Genomic DNA, 21,010 nt, shown 5'->3' with positions numbered 1-21,010 from the left:
TCGCCGATCTGCATGCACAATTTGACGAACTTGGGCGATGTTTTCGTCTGTTCTACTTGTTACAGGTTGCCCCTGAAGGATGAAGTGCGTTCTCACTTTCCTAACGTTTGCTCTTCTTGTGTAAATGTAAAAAAGACATTTCTTAAAGCCCTTTCGCAAACCAGGGTTCTTCGTGAGATGGGCTCTAAACTTCCACTCCTACCCTACACCGTCTTGGAGAGATGTGGGCGGGGAAATGGATTAGAGCTGCTATCTATGACGTTAACAACTCCGAATCACTCGAAAGAATCCATTATTCTTGATAAACATGATGCGTCTTCAAAGTTTACTGAAGAGGAGTTTCTTGGAAAAGGATATGAAGAGGGGTTTCTTGAAAAAGGATCTACCTTTCACTGCTACACATTTTGTTGGGTTGCCAGACGTTATTACCAACCTGAAGAACAGAACTTTGACTAATTCTCTGATAATCTTCATTGATGTTGTTAATGACTTAAGTGTTACACCTAGCGACAATGACGCGCATAGTTGCCAAAAATGTGTTTGTTGTAAGAGCTAATCCAGATTTGAAAAACTGAAGAACGCTGCTAGTGTTGCGGAAGGTAAATGAAATGAAAGTAAACCTTTCAGTTTAACGCCCCAAGGTTATGCCTTTTAGGCTATGGAAGACAGATGATTAAGGCAAGTGGATGATGATTGAATCGGAGAATGAAAGTGGGAGGAAACAAGAGTACCCCGAGAAAATCCACGGACACGATGTTGTCCACCATACTTACTCGACCGGTGATCGATCCAGAAACCTACGCACTAGAGGTAAGCGCTCTACCACTGAGCCCCCCCCCCCTCGCATGTGTTATGAAGGTGATGTTACCGTTGAGTCTGATATTAATCCTCGCAAATTACTCTTTTCCGGTATCTCCAATGACATTTGTAGGAGGGATGTCCAGAAAATTTCGGATACCCGAATTCGAATCCGAGAGTAGGGTATGTGAAACCAAGTGCTGGATATCGTGAAAGGTGTCTTAATTCTTAAGAAGAAATAGAAATTTGAAAATGTACCTGGTTTAACTTACAGTATTTTTCTTTCGCTAAATCTGACATTACAAAGTAAGATCTGCTTAAAAGAATATTATCATTTGCATTGACTACGATTTTTGGTACCATTGCTGTTTGAGTGGAGTGCTCTGCCGTAATCCTATGAGGAGAGAAATACGCAGTGAGGTCGTTTATGGCATTTCTATTTCATTACTTTTCTTCCAGAAACTGCCTTATAGCTTTCTTTTTCTTCTGTCATTATTCTTCGTACTGAACCGGAGTTTTCCACACAGAAGCCTCCTTTTGTTCCAGCTCAATAATGAAGTGCAAGGAAATCTCTTTGAATTTAGACTTTGTAAGGGGCCACCACGTAAAATTAACGTGAATAAAACTGTCATTGCTCTCGGAAGGAAAAAGCGCACAAACCCCAAAATTTAAAAGCGTCAAATTTAAAAACTGAGTGTAAAGTAAACCATGCATTCAATTTCTGACTGTTCTTACACGAACAATCAAGAATACGTAATTAACTGATTTTTACTGTTAAAATTTCGCGTGTTGCTTTTTTTAGTTTTGGCTTTACAACAGCTTTTCTTAATCCCTTTTCAGTAAATTAAAAAAAAAAAAAAAAAAAAAAAAAAAAAAAAAAAAAAAAAAACGTCCACATATGAATTCATTTGGTCATGAAACCAAGAATATGCGGAAATCAGACCCGATGGGCTACCCTAGCATCAACCACTCTAGGCGGCCTAGCTCTTCGAGTTTGTAGTACCATGAAGGCACTTAATAAAGACAAAGTATCGTTTCTTTTGTTCAGTTGGTTTATTACGATACTGAATACTTGTTATCCGTTCCGTTTTCGTATAAGTTATATTTACAATACACAGAGCTTTTTTTACGGGTGAACCAGTTGTCAAGATACAATGATATTTTCCCCCTAGAGCCCATAACACTTGAAACGATTTAACGATTTTAGCAGTACCTACATTCTTCAACTAAACTACAAAGATATTTTTCTGGAAGACTAGAGACGTGGACAACTCTTAAGAAAATAACCAGAAACTTAATGGCCAATAAATTTTGGATCCGGATTACCTGGTTTCGAATCCAGTGAGAATCGAGTACCGGTTTTAAAACCGAAAATCGAGTACCCAGATCTATTATTATCCGAGATCCAGAAATTTCAGGATCCGGTTCCGGTCATCCGTAATCTACAGATGTGGAAAATCATTTTTACACCTAACGCATATCCTTTCTGACAGAAGATTTTCGTTTGAAAATCTTAAGAAGCTGTTGATTTCTTCGCAAAACAAAAAGATGAATTTGCTTTAAGTGAAAATGAGCTGCTAGTGTAGTCAAAACTAATTGATTTTAATAATTCTCCAATAAATGCTATCCTTAAATAGCTAATGTAAGTGTTCATGAATAAAGTGTGATAGTAGGCATGCATGCGTTTATCATTTTGTTTAATTTAATTACACTGAAATTGGTTCCAGCATACGGTTTTCCAATAAACGGGACGAGAACAAGGCCGTGCACATAAGCCAATCACCACGTAAGCGAAGCTTTGCAGAATGCCATGTAAGAGAAGTCCACGACACAGACAAATAGCGAATCATCTAAATGTGTCTTTGGGAACTGTCAACTGCATCTTGTAACAAGGACTATTCATCACCGTACCGTCCACCGATGGAAACGCAAGTGTAACATTTGGAAGCTGTACCAGTGTAATCTGACAAACCAAAGGTGTATCATTACATTGAATGAAGCACGGGTAACCCTTTTGACCAAGAGCAATCATGTACAGAAACAAAGGTGCGAAGCGCTTTACAAATTGGGTCTAAGCGTGTAAAAAAAAAGCTTTTCCGAAAGGGTCCATAGTGGTTGCCAGCTACTGTCATCGATGCAAACTGAAGATTCTTAGGGCGAAGAACTACAAAATCAACTCCCAATACTACCACTGATCCTGAGTACTGAGGCTAGTCTACGAGCAGAAGCTACCGGAAATGCGATCAACATAGTCTCCGCAAATATGATCAACATTTTCTTCGAACCAAGGGTCGAAGGATGTGGATCCTAGTTTAACTGAAAGTACCAATCTCCAAGGAACAGTTGTAGGAAGGAGCTCTATGATCTCGTCCTCCCCAAAGAATTAGCTGACTTTGCCAAGTGATGTCATAAGCTTCTAGAAAATCAAAAAACATGACAATCAGATGTTGGCGGCGGCGAAAAGCATCCTGGGTTGCATGTTCAAGATGAACAAGATAATTAGTAGTGGGACGGAAGTTCAGGAAACAACATTGGGAACTGGAAAGCAAGGAGTTACTTTCCAAATACCACACTAAGCATGCAATTATCACCATTTCCACTAACTTGCACATGCAATGGTTAAGACTATTGGTCTATAACTGGAGCTGGAGATGGCCGATTTCCTATGCTTTCGGGCAAGGAGAATGCGGGCTCCACTGCAGGAAAGGATCCTTCAATAGATACGATTTTAGAGGTCTAAAAGATGTTCGCCAGCGACAGGAAGATTGCGAAGCATACCAGTCTGTAGTCTGGCCCAGAAGTGATGTCTTTGGTGTTAGTGAGAGCAGTGGTAAGTTCAGCAGCAGTAAAAGGCAAGTTATTTGGTGACGTAAATTTTGAGGATATACATTTTACTTGTGTTTTAAGTTGCACGAACTCAGACAAATAATGAGTAGAACTAGAAAGTGCTGCATGTCCCATTTCATTGGCAATTCCTTGCTGGTCAGTGATCAATTTGTCTTGTACAAGTAGCGCAGAAAAGTAGAAGGAAATTGAAAAATCCTGACGACGACAAACTTTGGACCGAATAATAGCATTCATTGAACTACCTGCGTTTACACTAGAAACACAGTCACACCGGCTACGACGTTTTCCTTTTTAATCAAATAGTGTACCGTGCCTTGGCACGAAGATGAAGTTACACTGAAGAAGGGGCAAGAAAGTTTGCTATAATTTATGAGAGAGATTCATTGACTTATGTAAATACATCGTTCCAGGGTTCTATACTTAAGTCAAATTTTTGCCATAACCTAAGATTCTGTAGCACACACGTACGAAAAAATACGAAAAAGTATTGTTTAATAACAGCGCAATGCAAAAATTTGATTACGTAATATGCTTTATAAATAAGGGTATAGATATTATTACAACGCCGATGGTAAAGAAAAAAAAACTACGTATTTATCACTGTTCAATCTATCTATTAAAATGCCACAATAGTAATTAAAAGCGCCTGAGCTCCAACCTATAACTTCGGCTGTCAAATCTTTCATTTACGGTTATGCGTGATTTCACGTTTAACAGAGACAAACATTTTAAGTATTTGTACTTTAAATAGTCTAAATTAGTTAACTATATCTTTTTCATAAAGTTTATGATATAAAATTATTGTTCAAAGCCTTTGTATTTTAATAAGCCTTCTCTAAAATCAATGCATGTGAGTTGTGCTTCCATCTTCCGAGTTCTTTTAAACTATGTTTATATGTTTGTGATCAATCCTTATGACAATGAGATCTCGGAAACTACAGGCTCTAGGAAGATGACGTTTTCACTGATCGATTGGAAATTTTGCGTAGATTGTCCAGTTCTAATTGAATATTAAAAAAAAAAAAAAAAAAAAACATTGCAATTATTTCTTTATTACATTTTTTTAGGGTACGCAGGAAGCGTTGAAATTAAAAAAAAAACTAAAGCATCATATCCTATGTGTTATACATTTCAACACCACAATGTTGTATATTGGGGTTGTATATGTCTCAGGCGTTTGTTCCATGGCCAAATAATAGTGAAAAAGGAAGGATAACCATTTCTCGAGTCTTCAGATAAATCTTTATTTTTTGAGTGTTTTGCCCAATGAACACCATATATAACTGACATTATAATTAATTGTATATATAATGTATTAGCTTATTACATACTGCATGCAAGAAGAAATAAAACACTGGTCATACATGAATTAGAAACTCCAACCGGAAGTAGGCTCAAATCTTGCAAACGGTGCGAGGTATTGAGAAAAAATAATCGAAAAAATCTCCCCTTTATGATACCCCTTGCCGATTTTTTTAAAATCAAGACGTCTTTTACTTGTGTCTGTAAAGGGACATGTACATATGTTGTGAGGAATGAGAAGGAGATTTATGCTCATATGCGAATGATGCGCTGTGTAGAGAGCGCAGGTTCAGCTAGTACTTTTTATATCAGAACTTTCTTATGTAAGTACGAATTTACGTAAATCGGGGACTGTCAGTACAAGGATGGAAAGTACGATGTTTTGTCTTTTAAACATGAACAAAAATACCTCCTTCCACAGCAAGAAAAGTTAAACCCAATTATTATTACCAGTAACATTTACATGATATACACAGAGATAATTTTCAGTAACTACTGTCATGCCCGTAACGAACAGAAATCCATTAAGTTGTAGACCGGTAACAACTGCTGAATGGTAGTTGAATGAAAACAAACGCCACCCTTTGACATATCTTTCCGCAAAAATAATGACAAAAAAGCCTCAGAACACATCTAAAAATGAGATTGTCGATTTGCTTTTAAGTATAAGACATGTTCCTATTTAATCATACAAAGTTTGCTGTTCGCAAGGTTTGGTTTGATGAAACTTTAATAACAACTCCAGTCTTTAGAGAATATCTTTGAATGGCTTCTAGATTACCCTGCACAAGGTTATACGAAACAGAATAAAAATAAAGGGTACGGGCCACTCCACTAAACTTCCTTACTCCCATATCTTAAACTGAAAGATGTCATGTTGTGATTACGGAAACATTTACTTACGAAATATGAACAAAATAAAAATAGGCGATTTCGGAAAACTTGCATTCCAAAACAAGTAGTTTACTCTTGGCTGTAAGTTTCTTCGGACGATGTTTTTCAAAAACAGCTCACTCTATTTTTCTCTTATACCAAAGTAGCAATATTAGAGAAATATTAAAAGAATCAACAGTTTCAGAGTTGTTTACCCTCCACCCCCCAAAAAAGTCACCTCAAAAGTACACTACCTGTTGTGGATTTTTAGCGAGAAATGACTTGTGCCATATTGCAAGAATGTCAATGGAACATTTATTTCTGAAATATGAACTATATCGAATTAATTATTTTGAGAAAATAGTTCCCAAAAGAACTCATTTCCAAAACTAAACTACTACTTCTGAATTTTTAAATAAGAAATGACTTATGCTACATTATGGGGATGTTAATGAAACATTAATATATGAAATACGAACAAAATCACATGAGTCGTTTTCGAATCGTCCGAAGAAACTCACACCCAAGACTAAACTATCCGCTGCACAGACTTTAATGAGAAATTATTTACATCATGTTGTAAGGATGTGAATTAAACGTTTATTTGTAAGTAAAATCGAATGAGTCATTTTCGAAAAACATAAAGGTTTGAAAAGAACTCATTCCGAAGAGTAAACAACCTTTTCTGGTTTTTATAAAGAGAAGTGATTTACATCATATTGTAGGGAAATTAATGAAACGTTATTTAAATATGAACAAAATTGAAAGAGTCGTCTTTGAGAAAATCGTCTGAAAAGAATTTTTTTACTTTTCATTCTCCAGTAAACCCTTTGTTTTTAAGGTGTGTGGGGAGAAAATTTGAAATTAGAACTCCGGAAAATCTTGGTTCGAATACACTGGACGGTATGGCGTCTTGCCAAGTGTACATACATCGAAACAGAAACAAAAAAAAAATCACTTTTTGAGTATGCAGGGCCACGAAACGTGTAAATCTGTTGAAAGTTCGAGCATTATATATATATATATATATATATATATATATATATATATATTGAATAATCATGGTATGTTTAATCGTCTTTTGGTTACCAATGCTGAGTTGACACGCTTGTGAAATAGCGACTTATTAGTTGTTTTACTGTGTTCACTATTGATAATTGTATGAAAACTGTTTCATTCAAATAAAATAAGTACGATATGCAGTATCAAAAAAGTACATTATTAGATCTATTTTTCTGTGATCTTGCAAGTAACGATGTACAGTATTGTGAAGGATGAAGGCGTTTAATCCCCGTTATTTCAAGATTATATGATTTTGAAAACACACCCAGTCAATAGTTACGGTCGAGACAATGAAAAATGTACAAAATTTGTAAAGTCATCTCTTAAGTTTTGTAACTAACGGCAACTCAAACTAACTCCTTGCTAACGCTTTGCTAAGACACGTAAATTGAAATATTTCAGTTTTATGTCCCACACTTATGCCAGCTAGCGTAAAGGAGATGGTGATAAGAAATGGTGGAATGAATAATGTGGAAGGAAATGGGAGAATCCAGAGAAAGCCCACGCACACGATGTTTGTCCACTACGAAGTCCACTTGGCGCGATCAGGGATCGAACCAGAGACTCCACGCACTTAAGACGTGTATATGTAGTTGCTTACTGATGCACAGTATCTTCCTTCGTTATAGTCAAAGTCCACTTGGCGCGAGCAGGGATCGAACTAGAGACTCCCCGCACTTAAGACGTGTACATATAGTTGCTTCCAGATGCACAATATCTTCCTTCCTTATTACCAGAAGGACAGTGAACTTGGGAGAACAAGACCTCTGGACACGATGACTCGGGGAGAAGTTGCCTTTCACGAAGTGAGACTGTGTTTGAAGAGAGATCAATTATTGGAGGACAAAAAGAGCGAAGTCTTGGCAGAGGTGCCTTAATCCAGTAGTTAACAGCACTTTTCTGTAAGGTCGCTGTGTGGAGGAAAATTATTACTAGTACTGGCGGTATCAACATGGTGGCCGCGTCAAACTACCTATAAATCTTCAAACTTTTATAACTTGTGAATGAATCAACATTGGAAATAAATGTAAAATTATATCTAAAGATAAATAAATTATATATTTGCTCTTTGTATAATAATAATAAAAAAAAAATAGGTGCCACAAATTACTTTCGTGAACGCAAATTTTGTATTGAACTACAATAACGTGTAAACTAACAGATATATGCACAAAGTCACCGAAAAAAACAAAACCTAACATAAGAGCTTCCAAAAAGTGTCTTTATCTTCTTAAAAAAAAATATTCTACTTCGTTTGGTGCAAATGAACGGGCTCTTAACATAGTAAGATTCCATATGACGACAACGAGTTGTTTCGTCGGCTGGTTTAAACCAGCTGTTTTTTTTCTTTTTTCCAAAAAAACAACTGGTTTAAACCAAAAAAACGAAAAATGTTCGTAAAAGTATAACTATTCGTAAAATCTTGAACACACATTTGTGGGTTATCACGTTTCACTCCCGTATATTATTCGTATATTCAGACCTAAATTCCCCATTCATTAATCAAAGAGATTACTCTACAAAAGTAACTTTTTTTGTAAGTTTTTTATATGAATGGGGAATTTTTTATATTCTTTTGTGATTTTTTTATAGTTTCTTGTTATTGTTATGCAATTGCAATCAAAAGAAAATTCTAAATATTGTTTCGTTTTAATAATGTTTACTATTGATAAACCGTACTTTTTTGGGAGGGGGGTCATATAAACCCCACGAGAGGCATTTATTGAAATCAGAAGTATCTTCGGTATCTATTTATGTATAAATGGGTCAGAGCCAAAGTGGACTCGTATCTTTATTCACTTTTCTTACTGATATGCAAAGTAAGTCATTGTATTTCTTTAACTTGGACTAATAAAAGTCGTAGTGAACTAACTCAGACCTAATTAGTTCTTCTGTGCTCTGCAGTATTTTAAAATTGTTCATATGTAATTCTCTATAATGGTTTCACTTGTGCAGTTGTTTATCTTTTTGGGTGATGTCAATAAAACGGAAAAGTTACTCATTATTCCCAATTTTGTAGTAGTTACTCGCATTGGTATCAATAAAAAGAGAACTGAGTACTTACTACTCGTCTCGGCTGACCTCGGAGAAGCCCCGCGCTTTTGAAGTAACCACTCCTCTATTCTCAAGCCGAGTAACTACTCCGCGTTTGATATCAATAAAAATCAAAGACTCCTCTGTGATGCTAGTGATTTCTCCAAATTTATGGAGCAAGCTACATAGGTGACTCCGTGTTAAATATGGCAGAGTATATGATTGTTTTGTTACATAGAAAACCTTATAAACTGCATAGAAATGTTGCAAAAACATTATAGGTTCATGAAAGAAAATGTAGAGTGATTAGCACAACATTTTTTAGGAGAATCAACCTAAATTTGAGGTGGTACACTACGTAATGAGGAAAAGATGTACGTGAGTGATCCGGGACTCCAGGTCGGAATGTCAGGGGATTCTGGTGTAGCTCAAAGTAATGTGTCTATGACTACTACAAGTGTAATGGATGCGATTATTGCGATATCTGAAAATTGATTGTTTCCGGAAGTGCGCGTAATATGCAAATAGCAAAGGCAGAGTGGCAAGAACCGGGTGCTATCGGAGCACTTGACTATACACACGTGGCAATAAAGAAACCCAGTACTTTGGGAATGAATACGCTAATAGGAAGAACTCCTTCGTGGCTAAGCGCTTAGCGTACATGCTTTTGGCATGAGACCCGCGTTCGATTCCCGGCGGGAGCTCATGTGGTTCGGATTCCACGTTAATCAGTGGGTCCCGTCTCATATAGCTTCGCTACTGAAAAGGACGTTAAACTCAAAATCAATTCAACTCAACGTTCATAGGAAGGATATATACGTGAGAATGTATTTTTTTATGCCAAGGCGAAACGGGACACGTATGGTGTGGAAAACGCAATCGGATGGATGTGCTTTATGATGTGGCTGGCTGGACTTTTTAAAAAAGGAAACAAAGGGGCTAAGTGTCTGATTTCGTTCTTAAAGCCAAACAATCTACAAGGACCTTGAACAACACGTGATATGCGCTTGTTGTGTTAATCTTGATATTGCTGGATTCGAACTTTCTTGTTTCCTATTTTTTTTCTTTTTATTTTATTCTCGCTCGAATATTAGAGATTCTCTTTTGGATTTGTGTCTCAGTCGTAGATGTATTTGATATTTCGTTGCATTTCACTGTAATTGCCTTCAAAGCTTCGGCTTTCCTTCGTTTACTTTCTGGTAACTGTGACTTTGAAAGTACACTGGAAACTCTTTTATATCCACAAATGCACTTTGATTGAAACTGTCGTTGCTACTTGTCCCTTCCATGGCGTTTAGGATACTGCGCCATAGGTTACCCACAACGAAATGACCGACAACAGATGGGAGAAATGAGTAACCACATTTTTTATTGATAACAACGACTATGTGCTACGTGCAGAGGAAGCGCGAGTAAACGTTCATAAATCTGGAGCAGACTAGACCTGAGTAGTGGCTTTTTATTGATACGAAATTGAGGGAGGAGATTACTCCATGTGTAGTTACTCCGATTCTCAAGCAGGATTTCTCAGGAGTAGTTACTTATTTTTATTGATATCACCCTTTGTCTTTCTGAAATGACTCTTGACAATTATATTAACAAGTATGTAAAGATCAGTACAACGTATTTTTATCAGGTGTCCTTCGTGAGTGAGTCGGCAGACGTATCGCATTTGTTGCCAATTAGTCCCGGTTTCGAGTTTAAATGGAGGACAATTTCTCTCGGATGTAAGCCGAGAAGCGGTTTGGATTCCGCTTTAAGTTTATGTGATTCCTTCCAGCATATCCCAGTTCTTGCATAGTAACACCAAGGCGAAACAAACTTATTTCTTTTCATATGCGATATTAATACATAGAGCAAATTATTTAAACAAAACAAAACAAAACAAAATAAAACAAACAAAACAAAACAAAACAAAACAAAAAAAAAAAAACTGGTTTGAACCAAAAACCTTGTCCTTCAAACCATCCTATACATTTTCGACTGGATTTAAGTCCGGCGAACTATTGGGCTAAGAAAGCCGTCTAAGACGACAAGAACAGTATATAATACTGTAGTCTTGAAAGATTGGACAAGATTCGAAACAGATGCAGTCGTAGCATGAAATCATTTTCCAAACAGAGCAGTGTTTTGCACAGAACAGATCTCGCAGCAAGTTGTCTAGCAATATCAGTTGTTAATATCTGTTCACACACACAGTAGGAAACAGGTTGAAATCCACGGATTTGATTTCACACAGAGCAAAGAAACCAAAAAACGTATAGAGTAGGCCAATGGCTACAAAGGTTGGACTAGTAATATTGGCGCAAAGTGTTTAGTGAGAAGACAAGAATAAATATTTACGTTAATGATTCACAAGACGGTTGTATCCATATCTGGTGAAGCATTTAGTCTTACGTGTACTGTTAGAATTCCAAACACCTTATAAGTGTTATGATTTGAAAATGTCTTTCTTTTAGTGGAGCTAATAGAACCCACAGCAGTGACGGTGGTATTAATACACGAACAAAGAAAATTATTATTGAGACGAAAATATTATCTTTAAGAAGAGATTTATTAAACGGTATTTCTCTTGTTCTCAAGACGATTCTTCCCCTTGCCTCGTTCCCGAGTTATAAAGGGTTATATTATGCCCTTACGTCACCATTTCCTTGTTACACCATGACTTCCTTGGCTACGAATTTGAACTTGATTTAAATCAGCAACTCTTGGTCTCTGAGAATGTTCCATTAAAAGTGGTGATTCATGTTTACGGTCACCAATAGGAGAGGGACCAATCATAATATGAAAAACACACCAGATCATCACACAACCTATTCCAGCTTGAACCACACCGTCCACACACGCTGTGGGCGAAATGTTTCATTTAGCTTTCGGTGCACCGAACACTTTGCATCATTGGAATACAGAAGAAAAAAAAATGCGACTCATCTGACTACACTAGATGTTTCAGTTCGCTACAATCTATTGTCTATGTTTTTAAGCCCGTTGGAAACGTGCAGCTTTATGCACTGCAGCAAAGATCCTCTTTCATGGTACACGATTCAAATGTCTATAGCATAAAACTCCCTTCGCAATGTTCTTTCGGAAACTGTTAGGATAGGCCTGCATTCATTGACTGCAGCAATTCCTGCTGGGTTTGAAGATAATTTTCCTCAACCAGAAGTGAAACTTATAGATGGTTCGTCCGAAATAGAATCTTTGTAAGATTACACTTCTGATACAGTTTTGCATTTAGACGCGTGTTAAAGACCACTTCTTGTAGATACATAGGATAATCTACATCTTGTGGTCCCGTGTTTTATCTTATGTAGGCATTCATCACACCTTGTATGTCCACATTTAATATTAATAGAATTGCTAGTTACTAAGATATTCCCTGAAAACTACAACTTTTTAATTATGGCACTAACAATTGACTGACTGTCAGGGTTGGCAAAAACCATGGTTTTTATTGAAAAAACCAAAAAAACGGATTTTTTTGGTTTAAATAATTTGCTCTATATATTCATATTATATATGGACAGAAATAAGTCTGTTTCGCCTTGATGTTTTTATGCAACAACCGAGTTATGCTGGAAGGGGTTACATAAGCTTAAAGCGGAATAAAAACCGCTTCTCGGCTTACATCCGAGAGAAATTGTCCTCATTTGAACTCGGAACCAGGACTAATTGGCAACAAATGCGATACGTCTGCCGACTCACTCACGAAGGAATCCTGATAAAAATACATTGTACTAATCTTTACATGCTTCTTAATATAACTGTCAAGAGTCATTTCAGAAGGACAAAAAGATAAACAGTTGCACAAGTAAAACCACTATACAAAATTACATATGGACAATTTCAAAGTACTATGGAGTACAGAAGAACTAATTTAGTTCAATTTAGTTAACAACGACTTTTATTGGTCCAAATTAAAGAAATACAACGACTTAATTTGCATATCAGTAAGAAAAGTGAATAAAGATACGAATTACTTGAGTCCACTTTGGCTCAGACTCATTTATACATAAATAGATACCAAAGATACGTCTCATTTCACTAAATGCCTCTCGTGGGGTCTGTATGACCCCCCGCCCACACACACACACACAAAAGTACAGCATTTCGATGTATTTTATCAATAGTAAACATTGAAACGAAACAATATTTAGAATTTTTCTTTGATTGTAATTACATAACAATAATAACAACTACAAACAAATCACAAAACAAACATTTATAAACTTATCAAAAAAAGTTGCTTTTGTAGTACAATCTTTTTGAGTAATGAATGGGGAATTAACGTCTGAATATAATACGAATAATATACGGGAGTGAAACGTGATAACCCACAAATGTGTGTTCATCAAAATTTTACAAACACACTTTTACGAACAATTTACGTTTTTTGGTTTAAACCAGCCAACCCTGCTGACTGTTACCTTATACATGTAAATCATTGCAAATATGATTCGTAAGGCTGATGTATCAGAACAAAATATTTATTTAAAAAGGTTCTGAAACTTTGTGAGACTCTTTGTATTTTGCATGATTATATTGACAACCGTTTTTAGCAGGTATACGAGGTGAGATCTACGAGTTTACATGAGATTCCCGCTTCTTACGAACTACGGAAAAATGTAGTCAAAAAAATGAATACTAGAAAATTTGAAAATGCTTCAAACCAAGGAAAATGAAAATAATTTTGTCTGAGCAATATTTGCAATTCACGAACTAAATTAACGATCTTTTTCTCCACCAAAAGACCTATGGAATTACAAAAAGCACGAAATAGCTTACAATCTTCATTAACATTATTTCAACATAGATTTGAAAGTAACTTTACCTGGGTGAATCCAGTTTCATCAGGAGCTGGTTTCACTCGTGGGAAAGCAGATTCGCATAACGCTAAATCGAACGGTAAACGAGGAACGAAAGGTTTGACTTTGAAAGGACCAGGACGTCCCATTCCTCTACCAAGTCCACCGCCTCCTCCTCCGCGACCACCTCGTCCTCGAACCATTTTCTTTATTTCTTTTACCTGAAACAGAAATGAGACATAGATACAGAACTGCAACAATAAATGTGAAGTCATTTTTCTTATGAGCTAAAATCTGAAACCGACCATTTTCTTTAAACCTCATACCATCTACTGAAATACCAATCTCAATACTACGAAGATGAGTAAAGCTGGGGCTTGACCTCAATTCCATGAAGTTTCTCCATCTATGCCTGCCCGCGAGATATTAACACTGTAAATTCAATCTTGAAAGATCTGGAACAGAAACGTATTCTCTATTGTCTTCACATTTTACGGTTAAAAGAGTGGGTGCTTATGAAGGAGAACTGTCAAAGATATTAATTTCCACCGGTGGAGCATATCTGCTCAATGTACGAAACCAGTATTTTATGTTTACAAGTGTCATACTATTGAAAGTGATATACTACGGTTAAAATGATGAGTGCACTTAAAAGACGATTGTGTAACACCGGCGGCGGAGTGGAGTGTTTCTGCGCAGTGTAGGGAACGTATATTTTATGGTTACAAGTATAGAGTTCAAAGTTTGCCCATGTGGGTCTAGCCAAAGTTCTTGGGCTTTTTATTATTAGTACAACCAAGCTGTATCATACTGTTTTATTTTTATTTTTTATTTATTTATTTATTTTATTTTTTTTTTTTTTTTTACGAGATTTGGGACGCTTATTGAGAGAATCAGACACTTTTCCATATTAAAATATACTACGTACGTAGTTTAGTAAGTACTAAGACTACTCTAAGATCTAGTGAAATTCTGAATACACCAAGTACCTTTTACATTTATGAAGCTCTGTAAAACAAAATGCAATAATAAATTTCGAGAACACAGAGCCCTAAAGTGTAAAATCATCGATCTAAATCATTCTTAGCACAAGGCTAGGCCTAGGATTGATTCTTTATATGTATTTATTATGGCGCATAAGTAAAGGGGCATGTCGACGGAAGGAGCCCGAAATTCAAACTTAGCACAATGTTGCAAAACAGTCTAATAAATTTGAGGCTTTTTTGTCTCATAGCTAGCCCTTCAACCTTGAAAACTTTAACTATATTCTTTTGGCTCGGGGATAGATCACGATATGGGAAGATGGGGATATGTGAGTGGCAAAATTCAAATGACATGATATACGTAAGTATTTCAAGACGAGACTGAGGTGGCCTAAAACTCAGATTCAAGGTTTTTCAAAAATTTTGCGCAATTTGGAAATACTCTGTTAGCATTGGGGCCAAAAGGGTTACTGCCAAAAATGATACTCGAAATTTAAATTCACTATTAGCACATAAAACAGATCAACACGATACTTTTATCATGTGTTCGTAGTCTCTTCTCCTCGGAAACATGCACGAAATTTCTAAGAAATGATGATCGGAGTTATGTTGCACAATGTAAAATAATAACAACTCGTACACATTCCTTGGTAATCGAAATTCCGTAACAGTTGAATGTGTTTGTGAATCCAAAAGTAAAGCCAGTAGGGGTGAGAAGGCATGGATGTTCCGCTTTTCGCTGGAACTTGCGAGCTTATTTGCATCTAATGTCACAGACAGAAAGAGAGAAGAATAAAGAATATGCCATAACTATTTGCTGATAATTAGCATGTTGAAATTACATTTAAATCATACAGTGCGAATGAATTAGGAATTAGATTTCTTGGTTCTTGGCATCTATGGTCTTATTAGGCCATTACGTATGAGGGATAACGTCCCTTTACGGTCACATTGCCCGGGGAATTGAGGAAGAAGAAAGGAGGCCGCATAGAACCATTATGTTTAGTACCATCCCGGCATTTGCCTGGTGTGAATAAGGAAGACCCCAGGAAACGTTACTCACAATGGCTGGTCTAAAGACAGCTCTTCACTAAGTGTCCCTAATGAGAATCGAACATGGAGCCGTTCGCACCAAAGGGAAGAGCGTTCGCGACGATGCTACGCGGGACCACACTACACTGCGAATGAACAGATCAGATATATGTAATGTTTCTATATTGCATAAAGAATACTTACTATTTGTTCGCTCGGTTTGGAGCTCTCTTTCAATACCTAGGCTATATGAGACGTGCTTAACGCGAAATATAAATCACATGAGTTCTTACCGGAAACTGAAGCCAGGTCCTCCACGCCCAAGTTGCATACGCTAACGCCACGACGGAGTTTCATATTTATATAATTTATACGATAGAAACTGGCAAGCAGGTAATAAGTAGCTATTGAATTAGGAATGCCTGTGATATGATCTGTAATAGCTATTGCTTCAAAATGCATGTATTTTCTGTAAATTGGACACTTTTGAATGGAATCGATGGTGGCCAACATAGCTTTCACTTATATTATCCAACAAAAGAACTCTATTATTTTTATTGTTCTTGAATACAATTTGCATCCGGGTTCGATTCCCCGTAAGGGTCCATGTGGTTCTAATTTCACGTTAAACATGTCTCATAGATCCTAGGTGCTGAAAGAGATATTAAATTCCGAACCACTAAATAACTAGTAGTAATATTTTTTTCTGCAATATAAAAACATTACATATAATAAATATCTGAGTTTATAATTCGCACTACAGGATTTAAAGGTTGTAACTTTGACAAAATGTTCGGTGTATTCTATCCACGCTGGTCTAGTAGCTAGGGCGCCTTTGCTGCACGTGGTCCCACTGCGAATTTCAGTTGAAGCACATTGAAACTTGAACGATTTTGTCTCCCTGGCGGACACACACGAACAGACACGATAAATATATATAAAAAAGTTTTGGTAAACCAAACTCTTTAAAATGAAAAACTTTGAAGAAGCTTTCATCAACTAGTGAAGAGAAAATTGTTGTAAATTACGACAATGTTATGTTCAATTAAAAATGTATTTTTAACATTTTTGCCCGAAAGAACTTAAAATTCTCTTTTAAAAACTTAGTTCTTCCCCCATTATCCTCGTGTGTGTGCATACTCTCCATCGCTGAGGCGCCTGTTCGCTACGTACGCACTTCCCTCTGCTGTAACCCCACCCTGACTCGGTTAAGTAACTAGTGCTTTTTCGTGGGCATCTAGCACAGGTTGGTTACTGGTTCTTACACAATAGTTTTTATGGCATTCGTCCGAACGTGTAATTATACCAGGAAGGGCTCACATCAGTTTGCAGATATATTATCAATCTCTACGCAATTTGGGAAAGTCGAAAGAAACAAGAGGGCGGTATGTCTTAGGGAATCGTTTAGATTACAAAAAGAAAAAAATATATTTTTAATCCGACGGTATATTGTAAATCTGCAGGAAACAATTTTTTAAGGTGTTATTATTTGTATTTATAATTCAATTGATACAACTTGTCCCTTGTGACAGTTGCTTTCCTCTGTTTTCTCCTTCCTGCACGTGGTCATAACAATTAGCCAAGGACTGTCACGTTCAGCCAATTATAGTGGTTCATTTCCCTCGCTCTGCAGGGGTAAACATTCCACCCTCTCCGCATGTTGCAAGTTTTGAATATAAACAAATGCACATTGTTTGAGTCGAATGTCAATTTGAGTAGTGGATCTGCTGGTTATTGAGAGCATTCTTTTTAGTTCTCTTTTGTGTCATTTAATTTTATAAAACTGACACTTACAGTGAATAATTTCGTGTTTCGTGTATACGGTACTTTAGTGTTTAGTGCATTATTTATTTCTGATTGTCTTTATTTATTTATTATTATTATTCTTTGTGTGTGTATATCCTCTGAAATAGATGAAGCGGCAGAAAGTGCAAATCCTGTTCGTCGAAGACAGGGACGATGAAGAATTCACTCGCCTGTATAGACTACGCGAATACTTTGAGTGGGAAAGAGAAAATGTTGGTCTCCTTATCGATGTAAATCGAGTTACAAAAAGGACAGCGGCTGCCCTTATAATTAGCAGAAAAACGGTGGCGCGAATTGGAAAGAAAAAATAAGGAAAGAGGAGGAAAAAATAAGGAAACTTGAGGAGAAGGAAGAACAAGGAAAGGACGAGCCAGGACTATCGCAGGTATTGCTTAAAACTCCAGGAAAACATCGCTGCTATGAAAAGAATGTCACAAATCTCCATTCATTCCAGCGGAATGCCCTTCGTCACCACATTTACGCGTATTATATGAGCAAGAAGTATCTAACATTAAGCAAGCTCCAAGCCAACCTTAAAAGAAGCGAACTTGTCCACGGAAGTTTTCGCGTAGAAGCTGTCTCATAGACCTGGGGTTGGAATTTAACAAATTCTCCAAACGCACAGTGCTGATGGAAAGAAATTACATCGTGGCTTGGCGATGTCGGTACCTCAGAGCTATGAAGAAATGTGATTATAATAATGTTGTTAGGTTAGATGAGATATGGGTCAATGTAGGCCACATATTAGAGAAAGAATGGACCGATGACACTGCGCATAGTACAATGAACACACCAATAGGGAAGGGGGAAGAATAATTGTTCTTCATACTGGCACATCTCGTGGTTTTGTCCCAAACTGTCTCCTCATTTTCAGATCTAAAAAAAAAAAAAAAAAAAAAAAAAAACCTGTGATTATCACGAAGAAATGAACTCCCATACATTTACGAAGTGGTTCCAAGAATCTCTTTTGGAAAACATATCCCCTAAATCCATCATTATTATGGACAATGTCCATTACCATTCCGTTATGCTTGACAAGCCTCCAACAACTCAGTTCCGGAACTCTGAGGTCTTGGACTGGTTAAAGCTGAATACCAGTGTGCGGTTAGAGCCTGGACATGAAGAAGGCAGAGCTTCTAGAACTAGTGACCCTATACAAGCCCAAAATCCCTTCGTACAGAATCGACGAATTAGTTCGGGAAAAGGATCACCAGGTCATAAGACTTCTCCCCTACCACGCCAACTTCAACCCTATAGAAAATATTTGGGCGCAAGTAAAAGGATATGTCGCGAGGGAAAATAAATTTACAGTGGCAGAAGTGGAAAGACTTACAAAAGAAGAAATTGATAGTGTCACTGCGGAAAACTGGGCTGATGTTGTTCAACATTCGAAAGCAATGGGAGAAAGAGGGAATTTTTGAACAGTGTGTGGAGGAAATGAAAATCTCTGTTAATTCCAGCTCCGAAAGTGACAGTGATTCTTCACTGGGAGTATCACCAACCACACAATACACGTAAGTACATTTCTCCTTCTTCTTTACTACTATATATATAAACTTTTAAAGTTACCACAATACAAGTGTCACGAGTTCAAAATGAGGACTCAAGTGATACGTGATACACAAACGTAAGTTCAGTAATTATAAACATGGTTCAGCATTGATGTTAGTAATTTCGCTACAGCTATAAGGAAATTTCTGTTTTCTGCAGTGAAAGTAAAAGTTCCCTATAGAAATAAAGTCAGAGCGAGGAATGGTTGGATTTACCGCACTTTAATAATGTACTACCGGTAATGTAATTTACAAAATGTTTGTCTCTCTCATAAGTGCATTTTTAAATAAGCATTCCACATTTAGTAAATGTTAATAATTCATTCGTTCTACTTACGTAATTTTTAATACCCGACGCACAAGCTGGCAACGCAGCACTGAGCATCACGTGCACGCAGCGGGCTGTCACAAGTGACAAGTAGTATCAATTGCACTGTATATGTATAAGCCTATTACGGTTAAACCCTCCTAAAATGAATATGCACCAAAAAACGTATCTCCACCTATTGAAATGGGTTCTTGAAAGTTCTAAGAGTTGATTTAGTTAGAAATAAGTATCTATGCAACACACTTACAAGAAACTAATTTCTGCAGGAGGCAGAATTAAATAGTTACACAGCTGTAATCATTACAAGTGCTTTACGATGGTTAAACTTATGTACGTGCTTTATTAAAGATGATTTCATTAGACAGTATCTCTGCATACTGCATAAAAGGTGTTTTTTATATTTACAGTGTAACGTAACCGTACAGTGTAGTGTGAAACGGGTTAAATTTCAAAGTTGGTCGCCCATGTGTAGGAGATCTCAAAATTTACCGGGAAGAAATGGATAATTTGTGCCTTCGTGTGCTTTGTAATATGTAAGGAAAGTTGATATTTTTGAAGCGGTTATAAATGTGGAATTATCTGGCAAGCGGAAGAAACTACTTGGCGCAAGCTTACCGCATGATTGAATTCTGGGAATGTAACGAACATGGCTGCAGGTGTATAGAGACGTTGCTCTGGATGTGTGTTAATAGTAATACAGTTTGTGCAGCAATACGGTGATAATCAAGAAAACCTTTTGAAACTATGTGAAAGTCATGGATTAATAAATCTAACCAAATGTCTCCCTGTGATAGTGAAAAAGAGTGAACATTTTGAAGGCGAAAATGTGGGATAACTGTATAAGAAAAGAACACCATAACAACAAACATTCATGACTTTCTGCTGGAAAAAAACGGAAGTGTAGAAACCGAAGTACTAGGGTAAATGGGAAGTGACAAAAAAAAAAAAAAAAACTTTGTACCTAATATTTTATAACTTTATGCTTTATTATTTCCTGTCTATTGTTTACCAAACATCAATAACGTGACGTACGTGAACCTTTCCCCCATACCCCATCCCGGAAGATAAAGGAACGAAATAGAAAATCAGCAAACTTACAGTAAAAATTGCTGATTTTTTAATTTTCTTACTTTTTGTTGCACTTGAAACACTGTAATAAACACCTGAAAGCCAGTCGGTGAACCAACTTCGGAATAAATGCCGTGTAAAACAATTACAAGTTTTTGAAAAAAACGACAGGTTTTGAGCATCATTCCTTACGCACGTATCCACCGTCACTGTCGCTCCGTACGAACGAACAATCTCACCAGCTTCACCCTGCCATAACTCAGTTAGCATTTATTATGCATAATGTAGCCGGATTGAGTATAGCCCGTTCCCCCGTGATTTTTTAACGAATCATAGTGAATCAGAATCGCATGTTATAAAAATTTAAGATGTAAATCTTGTGGTAAGGAAGCTTTAGTAGTAGTAGAAGAAGTAATAGTAGTTCTAGTTGTTGTTGTTGTTGTTAGTAGTTAGTAGCAATAGTAGTAAGAACGGGTTAAAAGCCCCGCAGGGGTTGGTTGGGTTCCGTTCTCAATATAAGTA

General features: G+C 36.8%; 1 protein-coding gene across 1 annotated transcript in view; it reads right to left on the bottom strand.

The window, feature by feature from the left end:
- LOC145668397 (interleukin enhancer-binding factor 2 homolog) overlaps nucleotides 1–21,010 on the bottom strand; it is a 66,715-nt gene that overhangs the window by 44,493 nt on the left and 1,212 nt on the right. Inside the window, exon 2 of the mRNA XM_081736189.1 lies at nucleotides 13,748–13,942. Within this exon, the coding sequence (XP_081592315.1) occupies nucleotides 13,748–13,924 (177 nt within the window). The 5' untranslated portion in view covers nucleotides 13,925–13,942. The remainder of the gene's footprint in view (nucleotides 1–13,747; nucleotides 13,943–21,010) is intronic.

Source organism: Thermobia domestica, chromosome 13 (genome assembly GCF_964235325.1).
Source record: "Thermobia domestica chromosome 13, izTheDome1.hap1.1, whole genome shotgun sequence".
Classification (NCBI taxonomy): domain Eukaryota; kingdom Metazoa; phylum Arthropoda; class Insecta; order Zygentoma; family Lepismatidae; genus Thermobia; species Thermobia domestica.
The sequence above is the reverse complement of the archived record's forward strand: the minus strand, read 5'-3'. Positions and strand labels throughout refer to the sequence as shown.